Below are 24,934 nucleotides of genomic sequence, written 5' to 3' on the forward strand. Positions count from 1 at the left end.
ATCACGGAGCTCAGGAACTGGTCCTCCGAAGTGATGACCCGTCAGGGAGTCTGGGGGAGGGGAGGGGAGAAGTCGGGAAGAGGTGGGAGAGGAGGGTAGACGGCTGGAGGGAAGATAGGGAAGAGAAAGAAAACAAAAAGGCAGAGGCGCAAGCAGATATTGGATAATGCAGTTTCCACTATGGCCGCTAGGTGGAGGTATTATCGCAGATCAGCGGCCATTGATGGCAGGTGAACTTCGTTGCCCGGGCAGAAGGCTCCCGCTGCTGTTAACCTGGGTGGACTCATCTGTGATGGATATCTACTATTGTTAGTTGCTTCGCTTTTGTTTGGTCCTCCTGACATATATACCACTTTTTCCTGATGACAAGAACTTCCATTTTTCTTTGGGGAACAACCCTATTGCCATTAAGGTCTACCATATACACTCACATGGGCTGTGCACTGCACAGCTTCATGGGATCCCTCCATTTAAACTGCAGGGTGGTGTCCGCTGGAACTGAGCGTACTCAGCCTATACATCTTTCAGTGTCCGCCACTGAACGATGGTGCAGTAAGTTGTCCATCTTAACTCCTGGTCTAGGTGGAGTTGATTCATTCTGATATGGATGCCATGAAGCCATTGCCCGTTAATACCTGCCATGTAGATCCCTGGAGTTATCCTGGTTACGATTCTTTCTGGCTCCAACCAATTCCTTTCTGATTTCATTAGCCAGAGATACTTTCTGTTGCTGACAAAGAACTGACAACAAGTCACAGTCTACACCTCAAATCTTCCTCAAACGGGAAGCCAGATCTCAGCAAAGGGTCTTGAGTATTAAGATTAAAATTCATTTTTATTCATTATCAATTCATTTGTGGCTCAGCTGGTAAAGAATCCACCTGCAATGCGGGAGACCTGCGTTCAATCCCTGGGTTGGGAATATCCCCTGGAGAAGGGAAAGGCTACCCCCTCCAGTATTCTGGCCTGGAGAATTCCATGGACTGTACAGTCCTTGGGGTCACAAAGAGTCCAACACGATTGAGAAACTTTCATTTTCATTCATTCATTTATTCATATAATAAATATTTGGGAGCACCTCTTAGATTTGTATATTTATTGAACCGGGAAACTTTTACTAAATACACAAATCTAGGCTGTCTGTGATGTAAATAGTGACCCCTAGGGTTGTGCAGTGCACAACTTGGGCACCTCTCCTGAACAGCCCTGGACACCACTCTCTCCTCCAATACCCATGTCTCCTCAAATGGATGGAGACCCCTCCACCTCAATAGGGGTCAGTGGGGGTCTCGCCGTGAAGTGGCAGGATCCCCTTCCTGTCTGGACATGATGCCCCCTGGTTTCTTCCAAGAGCCCAGTCTGTGCTGGGAACAGTCTCTGATGACCCCGTAGTAAACAGGGCTGGCCTCCTGGGGCGGGGCCTTGGGCCAGGCCAGATGGCACTGAAATAGTTCATGGAAGGCCTCCCGGAAACGCTGGGACATGAGGGCGTAGACCATGGGGTTGACGGCGCTGTTCATGTCGATGCAAAGGTGGCAGAAGAGAAGCAAGCCAAGGTTGAGGTAGGGCGGGCTTAGAAAGGAATTCACCACCACCAGGGCGCGGTAGGGCAGCCACAGCAGAACAAAAAGGACCCCCACCACAGCCAGCATCTTGGTGACCTGCCGGGTGAGACAGGAAAATAAGAACCACATGGGTGCCAAGGGAGAATCCTGGCTTCCAGGTCTCTCTGTGAGCTTGCAGGACAAGTAACACAAGAGTGTCCGGGCCTGGCCAACCTGTGATTGCACGCATGTCCTCAGTTCAACTCCATCCTCACCCAGAAAACCACTCTGCATCCTTCTCTGCTCTGCTCAAGTCTTCAGAAACCTCCCAGCTCCGATCCACCCCTAGAGCCTTTGAATGGGCGGCTCCCACATATTGGAAGCAATATTCACTCATCCACTGAGCGTCAGTCCCTTTCTCTATAAGACGGAGACACGGTACTGCTGTCATCATAAGTGGACAAGAGAAGGAGTTCATGCCAGTAAAGAATGTAGAATAGTGCCAGGCATATGAGAGAGGCTTTTGTGGGTTTACTACTGCAGCTGCTGCTACTAACATAACCACTATTGCAACTGCCTGGGGTTCAGAATGGGCACAGCTGGGTTAGGATCCTGGCTCCGCCACAAACCAGCTGTTTGGCCTCGGACTGTCCCTCTCTCCAGCTAGATCGCTTCTCCCCAGCAGACGCAGCCACAGTCCTCCTTCCGGCTCTTTCACTCGCCCTGCTCCCTCCCTCTGACCCTCCTTCCTGCCTTTGCTCTTAGCCACCTGTTTGCCTCTCCCTGCGCCCTCCTCCTCACTTCCTAATTCTTCAGATCTCCGCAGCACTTCCCTCACAGCACAGACTAAATAAAGCCTCCAGGAGGAGTGCCCACTGGAAGGTGTTTCACAAGATGCCTAGTTTCTAAATCCTGGAATGAAATCACCACAAGGGGGCGTCTGTCAAGGGAGCCGGGACATCCCTAACACAGCGAAGGACAGCAGCGCACACGTGCCCTGGACCTTGGAATCCTCAGTGACCCCTCCAGAGACCAAAACATGGTGGCAAACGTCCACTTAATGAGCTTAAACTGCTCAAATAGTCCTGTCACTGGTTCTGTGACCGGAAAACCCTGGATACATTCAATCAGCTCTGGGGAATACGGGAGAGACAACTTTCTCATCAAGGCAGAAGCTAGCCTGGTGTTCCAGCATATGATTACTTCTTAGAGTCTGTGAGTTTAGTTCCTCTCCTAAGAGGCTTGGCTCTGGCTGAGTCAATAAATTCATGTTATATAATATTCTCCAGGAACCACGAAAAATCACAGGAATTCCCTAGAAGGTCTTGACTTCTGATTGTACCAAATTCAGATCCTGTTCCATTCTATTTTACGTTCACTTGGGTGAGAAATACCAGCAGGGTGGTGGGCTCTGGAGCCAGGTTTCCTGAGTTCAAATCTTGGTTCTGTCACTTACCAACTCTGTGGCCTTGGGCAGCCTCTGTGACCCAGTTTCCTCTGAGATGATGACATACGATACATCACGGAGTTGGTGTAAAAATTCAACATGTAAACTTGTATAAAGCACTAAGACCAGTGTCTGGCACAAGCAAATACCCAATAAATGTTCACTGTTGTTATTATTATGCTCCACCTTGCACTGGGCTTTCTGATTTCCTTAATTTAATGCCTTTTCCCTGTTGGAATTGTGCACTGCGTTCTTCAAGGACTCTCTTAGGCATGAAAGGAATGCTCAGTCCATAGACCCCTTTGTTATAAAAATAAAACATTAATACCCCAACAAAACAATAGCAACAGGTACCATAACTGAACACTTACTATATGTCAGATTTATATTTACTATCATCTATTGAGGTAAAGACACTATAATTATTCTTATTTTCCAGTGGAGGAAATCAAGTCTCAGCAAGGTGAAGTGACTTACCCAAAGCCACATAGCAAGACATTAGCAAAGCTAGGGACCAGAACCTAGGTCTAGAACACTCTTTTCACTACCAGAAGTTTCACCTACAGCATAGATCAGGCAGGACTTTGATCCCAGTCCTTCCAGGATGAGCCTGAGAGCAGTAACAATGGTAAATAAGTGGAAGGGCAGGAGTTGCATTTGTCTGGAACCTAAACTTTCTATTTCAGACCTGCTCAGCCTGTGTCTTGCAGCCTTCCCTCTAAAAACTACTTTGATCTAAGTTGTCTACAAGCAGGATGGGCCAAAGGGGCTTTTGGAGGCAGCTGGAAGAGCCCCCCCCCCCAACAGCATGCCCATCCCACGAGGCAGGGAGATGGCACAGACGGTTCTTGCCTGGCTCGGGAGTGATTCAGCCAGGACGAGGTGCCTCCGCCTCCCACATGAGCTGTGGGTTGGGGTGGAAGGCTGAAGATAAAGACCAGCTGGACCCAGAGAGCGGTCCTTCCATTGCATTCCTGGAAGCCCCGTGGTATGGTGAAACTGCTGGGACAGGGCTGAAGATACAGGGGGTCTGGGCAGTTGGGGTCCTGCTCCCAGGTCCGCTGCTGTGTCACCTCGGTTACTCCCATGTCCCCTCTGCCTGTTGCCTTGTCCGTAAATTCAGGTAGTAAACCTCCCAAACAGGAGTGATTTCAGGAACCACCAGATAATCAGGCACACAGCAAGTGCTCAGTAAATGCTGGATTCCTCCCCAGGACCCAGTCTCCTCTTGTGCTTTCAGACTGTTCGTTGAAGCAGCTTTAGCACCAGAGGGTGTGGAATTGTCTTGGAAAGTCACTTCACCTCTCTGAGCCTCACTTTCCTCATCAGTAGAAGAAGGGGAATAACGGCTATGGTGGAGGGACTCGCTGAGGACGTTTAATAATAAACCAATGTGAATTTAGCCTTTAAGGTCCGACTCTTTGCAACCCCATGGACTGTAGCCTGCCAGGCTCCCCTGTCCACGGGATTTTCCGGGCAAGAATACTGGAGTGGGTTGCCATTTCTTTCTCCAGCGGATCTTCCCAACCCAGGGATCGAACTCGGGTCTCCTGAACTGCAGGCAGACTCTACCATCTGAGCCACGAGGAAAGCCCAAGTTTGTGACATCGACTCTAAAGGAATTATTCCAGTTCTGTGGGCACTCCAAAGTGGTCCACATTGCCATGACCTCACACAACAGGAGAGGAAACAGGCTCAGAAAGGCAGAAGTGATGTCTCCCAAAACCAGCCCAATAACTAGCACGACCTGGATTTGAGTTTGACTCCAGAGGGCTTCCCTGGTGGCTCAGACGGTAAAGAATCTGCCTGCAATGCAGGAGACTTGGATTCCACCAAGGGTCGGGAAGACCATCCCCTGGAGAAGGGAATGGCTACCCACTCCAGTATTTTTGCCTACAGAATTTGGACAGAGGCGCCTGGCTGTTTACAGTCCACGGGGTCGCAAAGTCGGACGCGATTGAGCCACTAATCCATTCACTACATTTTTGACTCCGGAAGGGCCCAAGGTGCCATCCACCAATCTGCTGCAGGCTCAGTACAGGGGTCCGAAAGAGGAGCGGGGGGAGGCCCTACCTGCTTCCGGGAGTTGAGGGCTCCCCTCCTGCCGCGGGAAGACAAGCGCCCTTGGCCCGCGGGGGGTCGCCAGGAGGCAGCGGCCCCGCGAAGAGCACACGCGCTTTGAGCGCGTAGCACACGGTGGCCAAGCCCAGGGGCAGCGCGTGGAAGAGCGCCAAGTCCAGGAAGTAGACAGGCAGGTAAAGCGAGCGCGCCACGCGGTGGCCGCACTGTACCTGCACGCCGACGGCGTACGCGGCCTCGCGCGTGTCCACCGGTGCCCAGCCACATCAGCGCCGCGATGCGCTTGGCCCGCGCTGCGGGTCACAGAGCCTGGGCGCTCAGAGGGCGGCAGATGGCGAGGTAGCGCTCCACCGTGAACGCGGTGATGGAGCCCGTGGACACGTTGATGCCCACGTACTGTAGGTAGGTGATGCCCAGGCAGCCGGCGTGGCCGAAGATCCAAACCCGGGCGGAGGCCGCCTTGGTCACGGTGGGCACTCTGGTCGCCAGGAGCACCAGCAGGTCCGCGGTGGCCAGGCTCACCAGGTAACAGTTGGTGGACGTGACCATGTGGCGGCTCCGGACCACCATCAGGACCACCATGGCGTTGCCCGCCACCCCCACGGCGCACACGAGGGGCACCAGGGTCAAGGTCACTGCCTGGACAGTCAGTGGAGGGCGGGGCATGAAGCCGGGGCCGGACAAGTTTGTGAGCTCAGAGTGCTCGGTAGGTTTCTCCATGCGCCCCGGTCCGCGCTGCCCCTCGAAGGCAGCAGCGAGTTGGGGAATGACTTCCGGGTGCAAAGGTGTCCACGGAGAATCTCCCTGCAGGAAGCTGCGCGTCTCGGGGTGGGAGAGGGGGGTGGGGTCTCGCAGCCGTCTCCAGCTTAACTGGTTCCTTCAACTCCAGGCAGGGTCTCACTGCCACTAGCCGGGACGCGGGGAACTCGGAGGCTTCAGGAGTTAGGCTCGTGCTGCTCAGATGGCGCGATCGCTCCCGGGGTGGGGTTCACTGCAGAGAGCGTTCTGGATTGTAGGGTCGCGCTCCAGCAGGGGACCGGGCACCCGAACGCCGCCTCCTTCAGGACCGACTGCAGGAGCGCTCTCAGCTCTTAGCCTTCCTCTCCAGGTTCTGGGGGCTCAGGACTCCGGACTCGGGGATCCAGTCGATGAAGCTCGGTGCGCGGACTGACCGACCTTCGCCTCTCTAACCTCTTTCTTCCCTGGCTCTGCACGACGCCCCCCCCCCCCCCCCCCCCCCCCCCGCCCCAGACAGGCTCCTCTATGTTCTCTGGTCCTCTCCACTGATGCCACGTGACTTATTCTTGTTGCCCCAGCCCGGCATCAGTTCCTTCCATCAGCTCCTGGCACCGCAAGAGGTCAGATGGGGGACGCAGGGTGCGGTGGGGAACGGAAGTTGAAAAAGGAGCGGCGCACTCTACTCTGCGCCCCTACCCTGGGCTTTGCCTCCTCCCTCCTTTCTCTACTGGAGCATCTCCTCTGGACCCAGAGGTGGGCGGCGGGTAGGGGAGGAGTCGGAGACCTGCTGGCTTCCCAGCACAGTTCCGGGATCCTATCCTGTTCTCCCGGGCAGAAACCTCAGCCCTGCTCCTGACAAATGGGGAGCAGAGACCCAGAGCTGCGTGCGGGAAGAGAAAGCTACTTTCTCCTCTGGACTTGGGTTGCTCCTGTCTCCTAAACGCCTTTTCACTTTCTTTTGCTTACTTTCCCCAATTTCCTTTCCTTCCTCCTGAAGAAGACCTGTAAATTCTTCGAGGGTGACCCCACCCCCCCGACCTTCCCGCAGGAATCTCTCCCGTCTCTGAGACGGTGCCATTCACAGGCAAAAACCTGTTAGGAATCTTAAGCTGGGTTCCTGCTGCCGAAAAGAGGCTTAAGGGTAGTTGAATGAATGAAAGGGCTGTCTCTTCACTAGAGGAAGCTTCTTGAAGGTGGGACCACATAAGCTTCATAAGAGGCATAGAGACTGCCTCCTGGGAGTCTAGCTTCCTGCCTGCACCTAACTGATGCTGACAGTTCTTTGCTGCTGGCGATCCATCGGTTATGCTCTCTAAAAATTATTTCTTCATCTGTGAAGTGGAATAATAATGATAGAACCCACCTCGGAGTGTCCTTGGGAGGCTCACATGATTGATGTGGGGAAAATCCATGTGAAACACTTAGCTGTGCTTGACTGTGGCAAGGGGCGAATATATGGGTAGTTACAGTTCTCTGTCTATCCATCTATCTATCCATCCATCTATTCATCTATCGATCTATCCCTCTCTTCCCCCTTCTTCTTCCCCTTCTCTGAAGAGCTCGCTCTGTCTACAAATCTGATAAATGGACAAAGAAAGAATGAGAGGGAACTTGCCAGGGGAGTATTCTGGGGGCACCAGCCAAGATCCCATTGTCCCCATTGTCAGTCTTTATAACGAATGATGACTAATGTGTGTGAAACACCGGGTATTGCCTGGCGATGCTCTGCGTGCTTTACAAATATGTAATTCTGTACTCTCATGTCCTGTGGGGAAAGTAGTATTAGATCCCCACTCTGCCCTGTTCAAATTTCTGACACACAATCCATGAGCTTTATAACATGAGTGGTTGTTAATTATAACAGAACACACATGACTCAAACTGTCCTCAATTATCAGAAAGCAAAGACTATCAAAGTGGGAAGGGAAACCCATTCACCCATTTAACACATGTGCATGGATGATCTTCTGTGTTAGAGACTGAGCTGGGTTGTTGTTATGAATAGTCAATTTAGAATTAGGCAAAGTGGGCATGATTGCTCCCATTTTACAGATGTGGAAACTGAGTCTTAGAGAGATGAAGTGATCTACTAGGTGTTAATTGACAGTAGAGATAAAGTAGGTGTTGGAACCAGATCTATCTGGTTCTAAACCTTCCACCAGACTCTGCCCTTTTGAAGGCATTTCAGTTAGGGGGCCACTCTGAACACAAAAGATTGGTCCCTGGCTTCCTAGCACTTATAGTGTAGTAAGGGAGGAAGGCAGGAAAAAGATAATTACACTTGTTGTAAGAGGTTTGAAGGTATTACAGCAGTGTGAGTTGGAGAGCCATGGTTTTTTTCTTTTTATTTTAGGTTTTGACCACACCGTGTAGCAAGTGGGATCTCAGTTCCTCAACCAGTGATTGAACCCACACCCCCTGCATTGGAAGCACAGAGTCCTAGTCACTAGACCACCAGGGAAGTCACGGTAATGCATCCCCAAGAAAGTGACATTTAAGCAGAGTTCCTGGTCGTTCTATTTGTCCGTCATCAATTCCATCCCGAACAATTCTAAGTTACTAGTTTTCTTTTCACCCAGTATCCACAGAAAATAAATTTTATATAGTATCTCAGTATACCTCACACACTCACACACACACAACGAGCTGAAACGATTTTTACAAAATTACGCTTGGGCTTACTATGAGCAACGTGTGCTGGTATTTTCTATTCTATTTTATTTTTTAGAAAGACTGGTTGCCATCTGTTAATTTGGTTCCTGATCCACGTTTTGTGACCCATCCTTTGAAAAACACTTCAGCCAGCCTTGCTAGTCCCATCTCCCCTCCCAGGGATCGGGCTGGAGAGAAGCAAGAGACTAATTCTAGTCAATGAATCATGAAGGATTATTGCTGGGGGGGGGGGTGCTCTGGGGAGGTTATATTCTTATATAACCAGCTCTAGGGGAAGGGAGGGGTGGGGCAGAGAAGGAGAGAGAGAGGGAGAGAGGGGAGGGGAGAGAGAGAGGGAAGGGGGGAGGGAAGGCTCCAAGCAGCGTCACTGGAGGGACACTCCGGGCCGTCTGCGGTCCGATGGTGGTGATGGTGTTACGAGAGGGAGCCTTCTTCCTCTCGGTCCTGTAAATTGCCGCATGAAGAACCTCTGGTCTGAGACCCGAGCACAGGTGGGTGGTCTCGCTGTTTCATAGGCTGCTCCTGCCCCCCTTGGCTTCCTTCAGATCAACAGGGAAGAGACAAGAGCCCCTGCAGCTGATGCTGCAGAGTCGCCCAGTCCTTGACCCGATTGGAACCCAGCACTTGAACTCATGTCTAGGATCCCCGTGGCATTTCCAGGTGGGCAGTGAGGCGGGGCATCAGAGACGTTGGCCTTCTTACCTGGTACCTTTTCCTCCCGGCGCTCATCCCGAGGATGGTCCTGTGGCCGCCAGCAGGGGGCGTCCGCTACTGCCAGCTTTCCAGTCCCTGGACCATTCACCGTCTCGGCTGGAGACCCCAGGGCTCTCTCCACCACCTCAGTCAAGGGAAATTAGCACCGCCTCGCCCATCTGACTTGCTTTGAAGTCAGGGTAGGAGAAAGGTCAACATTCACATTTGTGACTCTGGGAAAAATCACATAATTCTCTCTGAACCTCAGGCTTCTCATCTGTAGAATGGGGATGACGATGGTCCCTTTGCTCATGTCAGAGGGCTCTTGGGATAGAAGACAGAAGGAGGTTCCAGCCCCGTGTTTTCCAGTCTCTAGGTCAAAGAGGAAGGGGTCCGAGGTGAAGTGTGGGATTGTCAGGAGGGCTGGAATTAGCCTTCACTTTGCTCTGTCCTTTTGGGCCGGGCACCCAGCAGGGAGCCCGGTGGGTGTCCTGAAAGGAGCTGAGCCTCAGACAAGCAATCTGACAACCTCCTCATCCTCATTTCTGTCCTTCAGAAACATCAAACTTGTCCCCACTTCAGGGCCTTTGCACTTGCGGCTTTTCCTGTCTGGAATGTTCTTTCCCTTTCTCTTTGCAGGTCTGGCTCCTGCTTATCCTTCAGGTCTCAAATCAAAAGCTATCTCCTCAGAGAGGCTCTCCCTGGCCACTCCATCTAAGATTGCTCACAGCCCTCTTTGTGATATGAGTCTCCAGGTAAAATTATCTTGCTAATTTATTTCCTTGTTTGTTGCCAGTCTCTCACCTAGGATGTAAGTTCCATAAGGAGCTTCTTGTGTCCCTTTTACTGCTGGACCACCAGACCTCAGCACAGGGCTTAATGTACAGAGTTGTCCAATAAATATTTGTTGAGTAAATGTATGAAATGTTGGACTTCTCAGGTGGTGCTAGTGGTAAAGAACTTGCCTGCCAATGCAGGAGATGCAAGTGATGAGATTTGATCCCTGGGTTGAGCAGATCCCCTGGAGGAGGGCAGGGCAACCCTCTTCAGTATTCTTGCCTGGAGAATCCCATGGACAGAGGGGCCTGGTGGGCCACAGTCCATAGGGTCACAAAGAATCAGACACAGCAGAAGCAATTTAGAACAGTACAGCGCACAGCACATGAAATGTTGGTGAATTCCATGTGTTTGTAAAGACTGGGCCAGACGCTTCTTTCCATGTGTATCTCACATGGATAGGAGGAAAGTTCCGTTAGCCCCCACTGAAAGGAAGGGAAAACGACATACAGAGAGACCTAATGATTTGTTCAATGTCACACAGCTACTAACTAAGTGGTGGAGTCTGAACTCTGCTGTTTGTTAGCTGTGTGACTTTGGGGAAAATAGTTAACCTCTCTGAATCTCAATTTCTTTGCCTCTAAAAAAAGATGACAACAATACCATCGAGCTCTTACACTTGTGTGAGGTTTAAAGCAGATGATGTACATGGGGGTTTTTACAGAGTTTGGGGCACATCTGATGGCGTGCTGGAGCCAGCTCATGAGAGCCAGTTGCAGGCATCTCTTCCTCAGTCCTCTTCCAGAGACAACATGTGGGTTGCTCAAAATCACATGGCAGGAGTATTTACACCATGGAAATCAGCAAACACTATATATGAGGGCTTTTTTTTTTTTTCTTAAAGAACCAGTTGTTAAGCATTTACTAGCAAACTCCCCACACATTGCAAGCATCCAGCAAACGCTAGCTATTATTATCTGTAATGCTCTCATTTTTATAGGGGCAAAAGTTCATGTAATACTTGGGAAATTTAAAAAAAAACATGCGGGTGAGTCACTGCCTAAGCAAATGACAAGGCAGCTTTTGTGGGAACGGGAGGTGGGATGGGGGCTGGGCGTCGTGGGAGACCAGCGTGCTCCTCGGGGGTGAGGACAGACACCTTTGGGGAGTGGGTGGAAGAGTGGATGGAGTGCAGCCAGCTCAGTGCAATTGCTGACTCACAGCCTAGAAACGCCCCAGAGCTGAGGGCGTGGGGGTGGAAGGGGCAGACGGTAGGATTTCTGTTCTCCATCCTTGTGAAAACCCAGCCACCGAGATGTGCCTTTGGATGTCAGTTCCATTAAAGGACGGATCAGATGCGCGGGCTTGAAGCTCCACCCGTGTATCCTCCCCCAGTAATGACATGTGACTGCAGGGACCCCGAGTCGCTGGGCTCGCCTTGAGTCCTGGCATTCAAATAAACATTGTGGTAACAACATAGAGTGAAAGGGAAAGTAATTTTATTTTTAGTGGAGTTTCTGGAGAAAACCCACAAAACTGTTTTAGAAAATCCCATTTTCTCATCTCAGTGTTTCATCCTCCAGGCAGCAACGTTGTGAATATTTTCTCTTTCCCTCTTGTTTCTAACCTGCCTGCCTTCCTCCCATCTCAAAAGTATCCATCTCTAGGGCAAATATGATACCCAATCCATTCTTCTTCCAATCAACCCTCATTTTCAACGGGGTTTTCAATTGGGTAAAACCTTAACCCATAACATTCAGTGGAGTGGAGTAGACCAGAAGGGAATAGATAGACTGCACTAGAATAGAACAGAATCAGATATGAGTACATGGACTGGGATGGAACAGGACAGGGTAGAAAACATCAAAGCAGCTTGCACAAATTAAGACTAAATGTGGGGTCTTCCCTGGGGGTCCATGGCTAAGAATCCGCCTTCCAGTGCAGGGGGTACAGATTTGATCCCTGGTCAGGGAACTAAGATCCCACGCGCTGTGGAGCAACCATGCCCACGTGGGGCAAATACTGAAGCTAAGATCTCTGGAGCCTGCATGAGATGAATGAGTCTGTGCGCCACAGCCAAAGAGCCCGTATGACACGAGGATGATCCCATATGCCGCAACTAAGACCAGACACAGACAAACAAATGAATAAATATTTTTAAAAAACTGTTTTTCATTAAACTTTTATTTCAGTGTGTGTGTGTGCACACGCATGCATGCTCAGTTGCTTTGGTCATGTTCAACTCTGCAACCCCATGGACTGTAGCCCGCCAGGCTCCTCTGCCCATGGGATTATCCAGGCAGGAATACTGGAGTGGGTAGCCATTCCCTTCTCCAGGGGATCTTCCCCATCCAGGGATCGAACCCAGGTCTCCTGCATTGCAGGTGATTTCTTTACCATTGAGCCACTGGGGAAGCCCGTGTGTGTGTGTGTGTGTGTGTGTGTGTGTGTGTGTAGTTGCAAAGAAACAGGTATTTCCTGTGTGGGTTGAGGTCAAGAAAGTTTCAAAGTCATTATTTTGGCATGTCTTCTCGAACTATAGCTTTTCAGTCTTTGCAAAACTGAAATCTGTTTCCCACCCTCCTTTACAGATGGGATTCCAGTATGATTGGGGTTCTCTCGCTAGTGGGAAAGAACCCGCCTGCCAATGCAGGAGATGTAAGACACAGGGGTTTGATCCCTGGGTCAGGAAGATCCTCTGGAGGAGGGCATGGCAACCCACTCCAGTATTCTTGCCTGGAGAATCCCATGGACAGAGGAGCCTGGTGGGTCAGAGTCCATGGGGTCACACAGAATCAGACACCCCTGAGGCGATACACGTAGCACGGACATGTGCAATTTGGAAAGTGGAAGTAGAGTTGCAGTTTCGTTGCTCCTATTTCTGTTGGTAAGCAGTGTCCTGAAAGCCCAATCCCCATGTACAGCCGTGCAAGGTAGGGATGCTCTGCCCTTCACCTGGGGATGCATCATTCACGCCGTGCTATGGACCACTTCCCCTAGAGGTGCGCCCTGCGGTAGCCCTGCTGGAGGTGCAGGGATCTCAGTATTACGGGACTAATTTTTTGGGAGTTGAAAGGCCAAGCCTGGGCATCCATGTTTTTTAGGGGCAAGTCTCCCACATGCAGCCTGGCTCTGGTTGCAGAGGCATCTTTCTTATCCATGGACACAGCTAAGAGAGTGCATCCTGAGAGCCAGCAGTTTGAATGGTGCTTCCCAATTTCTTACCTTCCTGATTATCCCAGAGCCGAGCTCCCTGGTTAAGGCATTTCTGGACCCTCATTCCTGGAGATCCTCTCCTCTAGTACTTCGGACTCATTCCCTGTATTAAATATCTCCTGGCTTAAGATACCTAAGGAATTTTCTTTTATCTGTAATCAAACCCTAACTGAGAGGGCACCCAGTTCAGGTCACATTAGTTCTTTTTAAATTAGATCAACTTAGAGTTTCATACTTCTTTTTCTTTCAAACTTTAAACTTTTTATTTTGTATTGGGGTATCAGTTCAGTTCAGTTGCTCAGTCATGTCCGACTCTTTTCAACCCCTTGGACTGCAGCACGCCAGGCTGCCCTGTCCATCACCAACTCCCAGAGCTTGCTCAAACTCATGTCCATCAGGTCGGTGATGCCATCCAACCATCTCATCCTCTGTTGTCCCCTTCTCCTCCTGCCTTCAATCTTTCCCAGCATCAGGATCTTTTCCAATGGGTCAGTTCTTCGAATCAGGTTGCCAAACTATTGGAGATTCAGCTTCAGCATCAGTCCTTCCAATGAATATTGAGGATTGATTTCCTTTAGGATGGACTGGTTTGATTTCCTTGCAGTCCAAGGGACTCTCAAGAGTCTTCTCCAGCACCACAGTTCAAAAGCATCAATTCTTTGGCGCTCAGCTTTCTTTATAGTCCAAATCTCACATCCATACATGACTACTGGAAAAACCATAGCTTTGACTAGATGGACATTTGTTTGCCAAGTAATGTCTGTGGTTTTTAGTATGCTGTCTAGGTTGGTCATAGTTTTCCTTACAAGGAGCAAGCATCTTTTAATTTCATGGCTGCAGTCACCATTTGCAGTGATTTTGGAGCCCAAGAAAATAAAGCCTCTCAGTGTTGCCATTGTTTTCCCATCTATTTGCCATGAGGGGATGCCATGATCTTAGTTTTCTGAATGTTGAGTTTTAAGCCAGCTTTGAAGTCATGCATATAAATGTAACCAACCCTCACTCCCATCCAGGTTGGCACATAACATTGAGTAGAGTTCCACGTGCTAAACAACAGGTCCTTGTTTGTTATCCATTTTGAATATCGCAGTGTGTATGTGACCTTATCTACCCATTACTCAGATTGCACACAAAGGAAGACCTAGAAACTGACTCAGAAGCAAGAAAACTTTTTTTAGATGTGTAGGAGTGATGATGAAAAGATTGCAAACTCCTATTTTGTTTTTTTAATCCCTATTGTTATAAACAACAACAAAAGACAACTCATAGTTTTATGGTACTTAATCAGGATTTATGTGCCCCCTCCAGATCCACTCTAGCCAGAATTTGGAGGGGAGCAGAGGGCATCAGGGGAGAGAGGAGTGCTTGGCCCTGGGGACCCCACAGCCCCGCTTTCTCCTACTCTGCCAGCTTGGGACGACAGGCTGTCCACACTCCTAGGTTCATGGCTCCTTCCTCACAACAAAATCACCCAGACCTCTGCTCTGGCCATCATGTCCCCTCCTTCTGACTCTGTCCTTCCTTCCTCCCTCTTATAAGGACATTGTGACAACATTGCCCTCCCCCGCACACACTATTCCAGGATAATCTCCCCATTTCAAGACCCTTGACAATCACATCTGCAAAACCCCTTTGGCCATGTCAGGTGACATACTCACAGGTTTTGAGGATTAGGGCGTGGACCGCTTTGGGGTTATTCTGTCTACCACATGCTTGGTCCCGAGGGAGCTGGCCTTGGGACGCAAAGCTGTTGGCTGGAGTCTGATGCGATTCTCCCAAACATACTGGCTGTTCAAGTGGAAATACTTGGCTGGGATATCTTCTTACTGCTTAGCATCTTCCCCTTTGGTCACAAATTCAGCCTGCTTCCAGTGCCTGATCATTCCCTCCTGCAAGCCCCAAATCTTCAGGAAGGAGCTGAGACCAGAGAGAATGCAATTCCACCTCCTGGTATTTCCCTGGTGGTCCAGTGGCTAAGACTCCGAGCTCCCAAGGCAGGTGGCCTGGCTTCAATCCCTACAGGGAACTAGCTCCCATATACCTCAACTAAAGATCCCGCGTGCAAGTAAGACCCAGTGCAGCCAAATAAATGAATAAGCAAGTATTTTAAAACATTCTACCACCAGGTATCTGGCTGTTTAGGTAATTGTTACTGAGCCCTTTCTCAGCTTCTGCTTGAGATGCTAGGAAAACTGTGGAAGACCAGACAGATAGCATGGAATTTGCATGCTTGTGGGCATGTCATGAAATACACCATCAAGTAAACAAACAAAAGGAGAGAGCTAAATATACAAATGCATATGTAAGACAAGAAAAGATATTGATAGAGTTATGTATAAAGATGATAAAACAATTTGATATGAGAGGTTAGGGGTTAGCAACCATTTTATTTAAAGAGCCAGATGATAAACATTTCTGATTTCCTACACCATGTCTGAACTACTCACATTTACCATCATAGCAAAGGAAGTCTGAGACTACTTAAATAGGTGTATCAAAGGTCCAGTAAAACCTACTCATGGAAACAAGGCTGATCTGGCCCACAGATTGGAGCTTGCTGACTCCTGTGATAGAGGAGAAGTAGGTGGGAATGGGAATTTTAGGTAGAGTAGTCAGGGAAGTCTTCTCTGAGGAGGTGATATTTGAGCTAACGTCCCAATGATGCGAAGAAGCCGGCCGTGCTTGAAGGAAGAGTGTTCCAGCATGTGGGAATAGCAAGAGCATCAGCTTGAGCATCACCAGCCTCTGGGGAGCTTAAGCCCATGCAAGTGAGGGAGAGGCTGACTCCGTCAAGAACTTGTAACCCAGGCAGGAAAGATATCTCAAAGTGATAACTTAGGAGAGTTTAATGAAGGCACGGGGGGGGGCGGAGGGGGGAGGACTTGGTGAAGGGAAGGATGGGGACATCCCCAAAGACCTGTTTCTGGTAGACTGGTACCTCTGGGAATGAAGCAGGAACTGCAGCCACAGGACAGGGGTCACCCAGAGCAAGGAACGCAGGCCTCTGCCAGGAGGTCTCCCGGACTAACATCCTGACCCCTCTCCCCACTCCCACGTTAGACCTCCTGCCAGCGCATGCTGTTGGCTGAGTCCAACCAGAGGTCAGAGGTCAAGGGAGCCAGAGTGACAGAATCTCTAAAGGTCAGATGCCTGGGAAAGAGAGCAGGTGAGAGAAAGGCAGAAAATGACCTGGAGGGAAAGAAGGGATGCCAAGCCCACAGGGTAAGGAGTTACGACGGTATTATACTTTCGATAGGGATGGAGTGGCCATAAACTACGATTACCCAGCAACATGAATTTCAGATAAACAACAAAGATGGGTCTTGTGTAAGTATCTTCAGGATACTTATAAGTAAGTATCTTAAGGATGTACTTATACAAAATCTGTATTGGTGTTTATCCGAAATTCAAATTGAACCAGGTATCCTGTACATTTATTTGCAAAACTTGGCAACCGTAGGTTGGAAACCCCTGAAGGAACCGGGAGGAAAGGAATAACAATCTAATTTAGAATTTAATAAATACAATATATTTATAAAATCGAGAAAATTTTAATGACTATAAATAAATCCAGAGGATTCAGGAACATGTAGCTAAGTTCCATGGGCATTTCAGACACAATCAGGGTGCAAAGTCTCCAACTACGGGGGATAGCAACCAATGCAGCCTGGACAGATGCCCCCCGACTTGCCCGGAGGAAGCTTGTCTGCACTGTGCATCATCCTTTTCTGTTTATCCAGGCCTTTGCTGCCCAACGTCTCATTCCATTCTTACTACGTTTCCATGTGCAAGCAGGTCACATTAATTGTTGCTATGCAGTCCTTGTTCAGATATAGAAACCAAGGCTCAGAGAGGGGAAGCAATCTACCCAAGGTCACACAGGGAGGCAGCAGAGGGGCCAAGGTTACAACTCAGGCCTGGGCTACGCCAGAGCTCTTTCCCCTCGGTCTCACCGCTCCGTGTCCTTCCAGGCATCCAGCAGGCCTGTCTACCTGTGCGGGGCGCTTGCTGCCCGGCCTGGGGGTCAGGCGCAGGAGGAAGTGTCTTGCGGCTGCGCCGGCTGGCCTCGGTGCCTGTCATATCTTCGCTGGAGACGGGCATGAAGGTGGCGGACCCTCCTGGCCTCCTGGGTCCTGAAGAAGGAGGCAGCGATGCTGTGCCGCAAGCGGCGGGCATAGGTCTCCAGGAGGACTGTGGAGCAAGCCGCGAGCTGCAGGGCGCCCGCAGCTAGGGGCGCAGCCGTGTGCGGGAGCTGGGCGGGCAGCAACGGGCAGCTGGGGGCAGTGAAGCGCAACTCCCAATGGAAGGAGTTGTGAGCAGAAAGGTAGGGGTTCTCCGGAGGCGGCTGGTTGAAGAGGAAGGGGATGTAGCCCAGGACGGTGTAGGCAGCCTTCAGAAAGGAGGGAAAGGTCAAGTCAGCAGACACCCCGGCCGTTCCCTCCCCACAAACAGATGCTTGTAGGGCTGGACGGGTCCAACTTTCCCTGCCCGCGTGTCTGCAAACTGGGCGCAGAAGTAACCCCTACCTCCTGGGCTTGAGGAGGGCTGAATGAGATCAGGAATCAGAAACAGGCTTTTTGCCGAATGAAAAGCACTAGACAAATGCTACTTTTTATTATTATTACTCTCTTTGCAGAGAATGCTTTAGAGAAAGCCAGTTCATGCCTACAGGCATTTTCTCTCCTCTGAGCCCTTCGTGAATATTTCAGACGTTCTAATCCATCAAATAAGCACAGTTGTATGAGGCTGATTCTATCAGGAGCCTCATTTAAAAGATGGGAACCGAAGGTCACACTGAGGGTGACACGCAGCCCCCCGAGGGGTCGGCCCCAGCGAGGGTGGGTCCCAATGTCCTGCTTCTATTAATACGTATGTGCATGCTCAGTCATGTCTGATTCTTTTGCGACCTCATGGACTGTAGACCACCAGGGTCCTCTGTCCATGGAATTTTCCAAGCAAGAATACTGGAGTGGGTTGCCATGCCCTCCTCCAGGGGATCTTCCTGACGCAGGGATCAAACTTGCGTCTCTTATGTTTCCTGCATTGGCAGGTGGGTTCTTTACCACTAGTGCCACCTGGGAAGCCCATATAGAATAAGCACTCAATAAATATTAACTACTAATATTATTAGCTCAGAGTCTGATACTTTGGCATGTTTTACACAATGGACTTCTGGGTGAGATCTCACCATTAAAGAGAAAAAGATTTGTGGCCAAAGAGATTAAAAATCACAAAACTAGATGAGATAGTAAATTTTTCTGATAGTAAATAGATGGTATTTTATATATCACTATTAAAATAGTAAATATTTTAGGCTTTGCAGGTCATACAGTTCCTCTTGCAAATATTCAACTTCGTAGAGCAGGCATAGATAATACACGGACATGGCTAATTTGAGTCCAATAAAACTCAATTTACAAACACAGCAAGCTGGCAGAATTGGCCTGTGGCTATTGTTGGTGGACTCCTAATCTTGACCATTGGTAAGGTCACCTCTAGTCTATTATCTATAGATGTGAGCTATTAATAATAGCCACTACTTATTAAACATCTCCTATGTGGCATGAAGCCTACTAGATACTTCTAGAGACAACCACTTGTTAAGGCTCTTGGTACTCTTGTAGGGTAAGGCGGATTGATCCAGCTTGTACACATGAGAAAAATGAGGCTGGGACATGATGTCACGTGTGTAGAGTGACTTTGGGGGGCAAGTTATTGTGAATGTCTCTGGGTGATAAGGAGTGAAAACAGAACCCACTGCCTTAGTCTGTCCTGAGAATTAAATGCGTTCATCTGCCAAAGCCTCTGGATCCCATGCTTATCCAAGGACAAAGACTTGCAGGCAAGTAAAATTCATTTTGAGTCAAGAATTTAACAAACCCTATCCTTTCCCTTGGGCTTCCTGGTGGCTCAGATGGTAAAGCGTCTGCCTGCAATGTGGGAGACCTGGGTTCATTCCGCGGGTTGGGAAGATCCCCTGGAGAAGGACATGGCAACCCACTCCAGTACTCTTGCCTAGAAAACTCCATGGATGGAGGAGCCTGGTGGGCTACAGTCCACAGGGTCGCAAAGGGGCTTCCCTGTAGCTCAGACGGTAAAGAATCTGCCTGCAATGCAAGAGATGCAGGTTCGATCCCTGGGTCAGGAAGATCCCCTGGAGAAGGAAATGGCAACCCACTCCAATATTCTTGCATGGAGAATCCCATGGACAGAGGAGCCTGGGGGGCTACAGTCCATGGGGTCGAAAAGAGTCAGACGTGACTGAGCAACTAAACAACAGCAATCCTGTCCATCAAGGAGATGACTCCATTCACACCTTCCAGTCACAGCACTTACACTGTACTTGACGGTGAGCGTGACAGGCACAGTGGGCAGCTCCCGAGCCCAGTCCACAGCTGCCTGCGCCAGGAGGAAGGCCACGTAGTCTGTGGCCACCGTCACCGCCGTGGCCATCAGGAGCAGGGTGAACAGCCCCAGCCTCACCAGACAACTCAGCAGTTCCGCCTGGGACAGCCTCGGTCGGGCTGCCCAGAGCAGCCAGGCTGGAGGGGAGGCCGTCAGGTGGCTGGCCCTGACCTCTGCCAGCCGCTGAGTCAGCTGCTGGGTGGCATAGATGTTATCAAACCGCAGGTCGGTCAGGTAGCGGTGGAGGTACCAGGCCGAGTCCAGCAGGAGGCCCAACATAAAGAGCCCGGTGACCACCCTTTGGGTCCCCAGTGCTACCCCCCGGGCCGAGGACTCCAGGCCAGAGAAGTCCTCCAGGACCTGCTGGGTGACCCTGAGCATGTGGAGCCGGAAGGCGGCGGCGCTGTCACCCTGGGCCTGGAGCGTCAGGCCTTGGCTGCCCGCCTGGCCGTCCGGGCCCAGGGCCTGGGATGCTGTCTGCAGCCGGTGAGTGGTGTTGAGCAGACTCTCCAAGGAGCCCTCCGTGACGCACCTCAGCACCTGCCCGGCGGCGCGCAGGTTGGCCAGGACGTTGGGCACCACGGCGACGGTCAGGGTGGCGGTGCTCCAGGACAGGAGAAGCCGGCGGCCCTGCTCCGTGCCCAGCGTGGGCACACTGAGGGCAAACAGGCAGCGGGCAGGGGGCACCAGGCCCAGCCCCAGGAAGGCCAGGAGGCCGCAGGCAGTGGCCACCGCGGCCGAGGGCCCGAGAGGATAAAGCAGCGAGGATGCTAGCCAGCAGTAGGTCAGACTCGCGGCAGCAAGGGCCAGAGAACCACACAGGAGGACCTGGGTCAGCAGCTGGCCACAGCCGGCTGGGACAGGCTGGGAGTAGGCAGTCCAGGTGGCCTGCAGCAGGGCAACGGCCTTGCGGAGCCCCGAGGACCAGAATCTCCACCTGTACACAGGTAAATGGGGGAACCTCTATCAGGAGGGGAGGAGGGTTGCCTGTTTCCCCCGTGCTCCTGTCCTTAAACACGCTTCCGCTGTTAACAGGCTCCACCCCCTTAGCTACAGAGGTGGCCACACCTCCCAACTGGTGGGCCAATCAGAGTAACCCACCCCAAACCCACATGACCCAAGCTGAGCCAATCAGAGCCTTCCCCAGGACTATTCTCACTGAGTTGTCAGAAGAAGAACCTAGTTTACTGAGGATGTATATCTGGGCTGTTTATGTCTGGTGAGGGCAACTGGTGCAGGGGAATGAAAGAGTCATGGAGAGAGAAGCACAGATGAAAGAAAAAATGCACGGGAAAGAAATAGGGAGAGGTGCTGCGTGTGTTAGTTACTCAGTTGTGTCCAGCTCTTTGTAACCCCATGGACTATACACCCCCACCCCCACCCCCAGTCTCCTCTGTCTATGGAATTCTCCAGGCAAGAATACTGGAGTGGGTAGCCATTCCCTTCTCCAGGGGATCTTCTCAATCCAGGGATGGAACCCAGGTCTCCCACATTGCAGGCAGATCCTTTACCATCTGAGCCATCAAGGAAGTCCCAGCGAGAGGTGCTATTTCACTTGACTTCTTAGTTTTGGTCAGCTCACTGTGTGACCCTTGACATTCCTTCTTTATAGACCTCAGTGTCTCCTCTATAATTTAGAGGATGGGGAGAGTGGACCAGCTGATCTGAGGAAAATTTCTCCTCTATTATACTCTTATTTATTCAGTCGACAAACATTTGTTAAGCAGTTACTATGCGCTAGTCATTGGAGAAACAGGAGTGAATAAAACAGAGAACTTCTGACCTCATAGAGCTTGAAGCATGGTATCACTGAAGCATGATAGCAGAGGACTAGTAAGAAGAGCCGGGTTCTGGATATGTTTTGTTGGAAGAACCAACACGACTGGCAGACTGGCTGTGGGTGGGAGAGAAAGAACGGGGGAGTCAGCATGACAGGAAGGTTTTGTGCCTGATGAGCTGAAAGCCCCGAGGTGGTGTTTCCTGAGATGGGAAACCTGTGGTTGAAACAGCCTTGAGTGGAGGGGGCAGAGGGGAAACTGAGACGCCAATTCAGCCATTTGGCGGAACTGCGGTGTGTGATTGAAAACACAGTCTGGAATTCAGAGGAGAGACCAGGCGGGAGATAGAAAGCTGGGAGTCATGGATTGATAGATGGTCTTTAAAGATGGGGAAGATGAGACTCTTTAAGACCGTGTGTAGCCAGGAAGGAGAGAGCTCCGAGGACAGACCCTCGTGGCACTCCAGAGGTCCTGGGCTGGGAGGTGAAGAGGAGACTGAGAGCAAAGGAGACTGAGAACCAGGCCAAGTGGGGCTTGGGAAGCCAAGCCACTGAAGTGTTTCAAGAAGAAGGGAGTGATCCAGTGTGCCAAGTGCTGCAGGTGGGTCAAGAAAGATGAGGGCTGAGCAAAGACCATGGGATTTAGCCACCTGGAGGTCACTGGTGATGTGGACAAGGGCAGCTTGGAGGCATGTTGGGCCAAAACCTAGCTAGAGTGGACCCATGGGAGACTGGACAGAGAAGAACATGAGATATAAGTGCAGACAGCAGTTTCAGGTCATTTGTGCAGTAACGGGGCTGAGAAATGGTATAGTAGCTGATGTGGGAAATGGGACCAAGTTCGTTTAAGCTGGAGAAACTCTAGCGTGTTGGCAGATGGAGGATCCAATCAACAGTGGAGGCAGTGATGAAGGGGAGGGTCCCTGGGGTAATATCCTTCAGTGGGTGGCAGAGCATGGAAGCTAGGGCTGGTCTTAGAAAGGAGCAGGGGCCGTTCATCCTCAGTAGTAGGTAGGATGGCAGAGAAAATGGGCACAGGTGATGATGAATGGACAGACAAGGTGTGGGCACATATGTATCAGCATCATCCAATCCACACAGAACAGAGCAATAGTTAAGTGTGTGACCTTCAGACTGCTTGGGTTAAAATCCCCACTTCACCACTCACCATCTATGTGACCTTGGGTAAGCTTCTTAACTTCTACATGCCTCAATTTTCTCATCTGTAAAATGGTCCAACAGAAGTGTACCTCACAGGGTCATTTTGTGTCTGGTACATAGCAAGTACTATGTCAGCCATGATCTATCATAAGAGCATCAATTTCACCAGTGTAGGGACTTGGTCTCTTTTGATCACTGGTATACGCCAAGTACCTAGAATAGTGTTTGATGTATAGTGGGTGCTCCGTAAATACTTGTAGACTGTTACATGTTTGTTTCTGTTTGTTCAGGGTAGCAGGAAGCCAGATCAGCATTGATGGTGAGAATGCTGGAAGAGATGATGGAAATTTGAAGATGGAGAAGAAGGTGTAAAATGTTTGTCCAGGAGAGTCAGCGAGTAAATGAACTAGGGAAGTTATATACATGCTGGGCAGTATTGAGGACCCACTTGAGGATAGAGATGATGAATTACGGTCTTCCCAGCCCCTGATGACATTTTAATTTGGGACTAAGCTTTCTATTGTATAATTTATATTCAGAACATGATAGCTGTTAAAATGATAGCTAATAATTTAAATGATATTGGAATGGAAAACCGGTTCTAAGTCATATTGTGTACCGTGGTGTGCATTGAATGTTGTAAATGATAAGGAATCAGCTGCCATTCACTGGGTGTTTACTCTGAGCCAAGCACGATGGCAAGCAGTAAGCGTGCATTTTCTCATTCAGTTCTCACAACAACAGTCTCACAGACATTATTATTACTCCCATTTCACAGCTTAGGAAAGTGAAGCTTACAGAGGTGAAGATTTCCCCGAGGTCACAGAGCCAGACAATGGCAGAGCTTGAGACCTAGGCTCATACCCATCAGGCTCGTTGACTGTTTTCTTGCCTGTGGCCCCCAGTGTCCAAAGTCCCCAGACCTACCCGGTCCTGATGAGGTGTTCAAGTGTCCCCCCGGGGGGCCTCATGCTTCCTGAACAGCAGCAGATCTGGGCAGGCGGGCTCAGGCAGCGATGGCAGGTGGAGGGGAAGTGGGGGGAATTGCGTCCTCCAGGACTTGGGAAACCCTGTCACTTCTGCTTTTCTGCCCTTAATTAAGTGCTCCTGATGGCCTTGTCCCGCCCTGCCTGGGTCCACCTCCCAGGGGGTTGGGCAAGCTGCCTCATCCTCTTCTGGCCAGCAGGAGTTGGTGGAAGGTGTGGGAGGAGAGAAATCGTCTTTTACAAGCAACACTACTAAACCTGATAGCAGGAAGGTAGAATTAGTCCCATTTCACAGAAGAGGAAACTGAGGCTCAGAGAAGCCATGCAGCTCATTGGTGGTGGTGTTGGGGACAGACCTCAGCTCAGCTTCTCCTTTCCCTCTTGCTGCAGAGTTATGTGCCCCCAGAGGAGCCTGGTCCCTCACTCTTAGGGGGTGGAAACCCACAGGAGACCGCTGGACCTCTGCTATGACTCTTTCTGATCATCAGTGGCTCTGGACCCTCTCTCAGCTCCCTTCCTGTCTTTATTCCAATGTGGACCTGGCTTTGAATCACAGCTCTGTCCCACCGCCACCCCCCGCCCCCCACAACCAGCTGTGTGAACTTGGGCAAGTGACCTCGGGCAAGTGACCTCACCTCTCTGTCTCAGTTTCCTCCTCTTAAACGAGAGTGCTTATAAGAACAGTTAGCATTTATTGAGCACTTGCTAAGGATGAGGCATACTTCTATTCGTGTCTACAGACTCGCTTCTCCCAACAATGCTGACTGTTATTTCCATTCTTCAGTTCAGAAAACTGATCCAGAGACTTAAATCCCTCAACCCAGCCGCTCAGCTAGTGATAGGTAGAGCCACAATTTATAGTCAGCAGTCTTGTTCCAGAATTTCCCGGTCAGCTCCTGGGCCCTACTGGTGGGGAGGGAAGTATTCACAAGATTCACATTGACGTTGGGATGCATCCGGCCCTGGCAAGAGCAGGCATTCAGCATGAAATCCCTGTGTCCACCATGGGCCCTACTGCAGTCAATGCCCTGCAGGTACACTTCTAGGCTTTTCTGAAAGCCAATCTCTCCCTGGAAAGCAGACACCCCTCCCCTGCCCCTCATCCGACCCAGAATCTCTGTGCCCATCACTGCCAGCAGGACCATCTGCCCCAGGAGGCCTCTCCTGAGCTCTCAGCCCCCTGCCCTGCAAGACAGCCTGGTGCAGGGGGCACACCTAGGCGACATTCCAGACGCCCTGTCATTTCTAAGGACATTGGCCGGGTCACTTGCTCAGGCCTGAGGGAGGGTGTCTCACGACCCAGATAAGGGAAGTGACATTCTCATAGTCATGTAGTTGCGATGAGACACCTGCAGCCCTCAGAGGGCCTAACACCCTTCCTGGATCACAACCTAGGAAGCTGGGCCACTGTCAAGTCTGCCGAGAACTAGGCACCCAC

General features: G+C 50.6%; 1 protein-coding gene, 1 long non-coding RNA gene and 1 pseudogene across 2 annotated transcripts; 1 reads left to right on the forward strand and 2 right to left on the reverse strand.

The window, feature by feature from the left end:
• Positions 1 to 1,277: 1,277 nt before the first annotated feature.
• Positions 1,278 to 5,790, reverse strand: LOC122448944 (annotated as a pseudogene).
• Positions 5,791 to 8,832: 3,042 nt separating this feature from the next.
• On the forward strand, positions 8,833 to 23,418 carry LOC122448770. The gene is made up of 3 exons (XR_006271747.1): positions 8,833 to 8,972; positions 9,814 to 9,929; positions 22,801 to 23,418. It is a non-coding gene; the product is annotated as an uncharacterized LOC122448770 (long non-coding RNA).
• LOC122448769 (osteoclast stimulatory transmembrane protein) lies at positions 16,703 to 23,574 on the reverse strand. Its single transcript, XM_043480362.1, has 3 exons — positions 23,438 to 23,574; positions 19,504 to 20,509; positions 16,703 to 17,557 (listed from the first exon to the last, which is right to left on the reverse strand). The coding sequence occupies exons 1-3, from the start codon at positions 23,479 to 23,481 to the stop codon at positions 17,192 to 17,194; spliced, it is 1,416 nt and encodes a 471-aa protein (XP_043336297.1). The 5' UTR covers positions 23,482 to 23,574; the 3' UTR covers positions 16,703 to 17,191.
• Between the last annotated feature and the right edge of the window lie 1,360 nt (positions 23,575 to 24,934).

This window comes from Cervus canadensis, chromosome 10 (assembly GCF_019320065.1).
Source record: "Cervus canadensis isolate Bull #8, Minnesota chromosome 10, ASM1932006v1, whole genome shotgun sequence".
Lineage (NCBI taxonomy): Eukaryota > Metazoa > Chordata > Mammalia > Artiodactyla > Cervidae > Cervus > Cervus canadensis.

Excerpts from the sequence above, each read along its gene's own strand:
- LOC122448769 (XM_043480362.1), bottom strand. The coding sequence starts at position 23,481 with ATGAGGCCCCCCGGGGGGACACTTGAACACCTCATCAGGACCGG. Across the intron at positions 20,510-23,437 it reads GAACACCTCATCAGGACCGG|GTGGAGATTCTGGTCCTCGG; the intron begins GTAGGTCTGGGG and ends ACCTGTGTACAG. Across the intron at positions 17,558-19,503 it reads CGCTCACCGTCAAGTACAGT|GCTGCCTACACCGTCCTGGG; the intron begins GTAAGTGCTGTG and ends TCCTTTCTGAAG.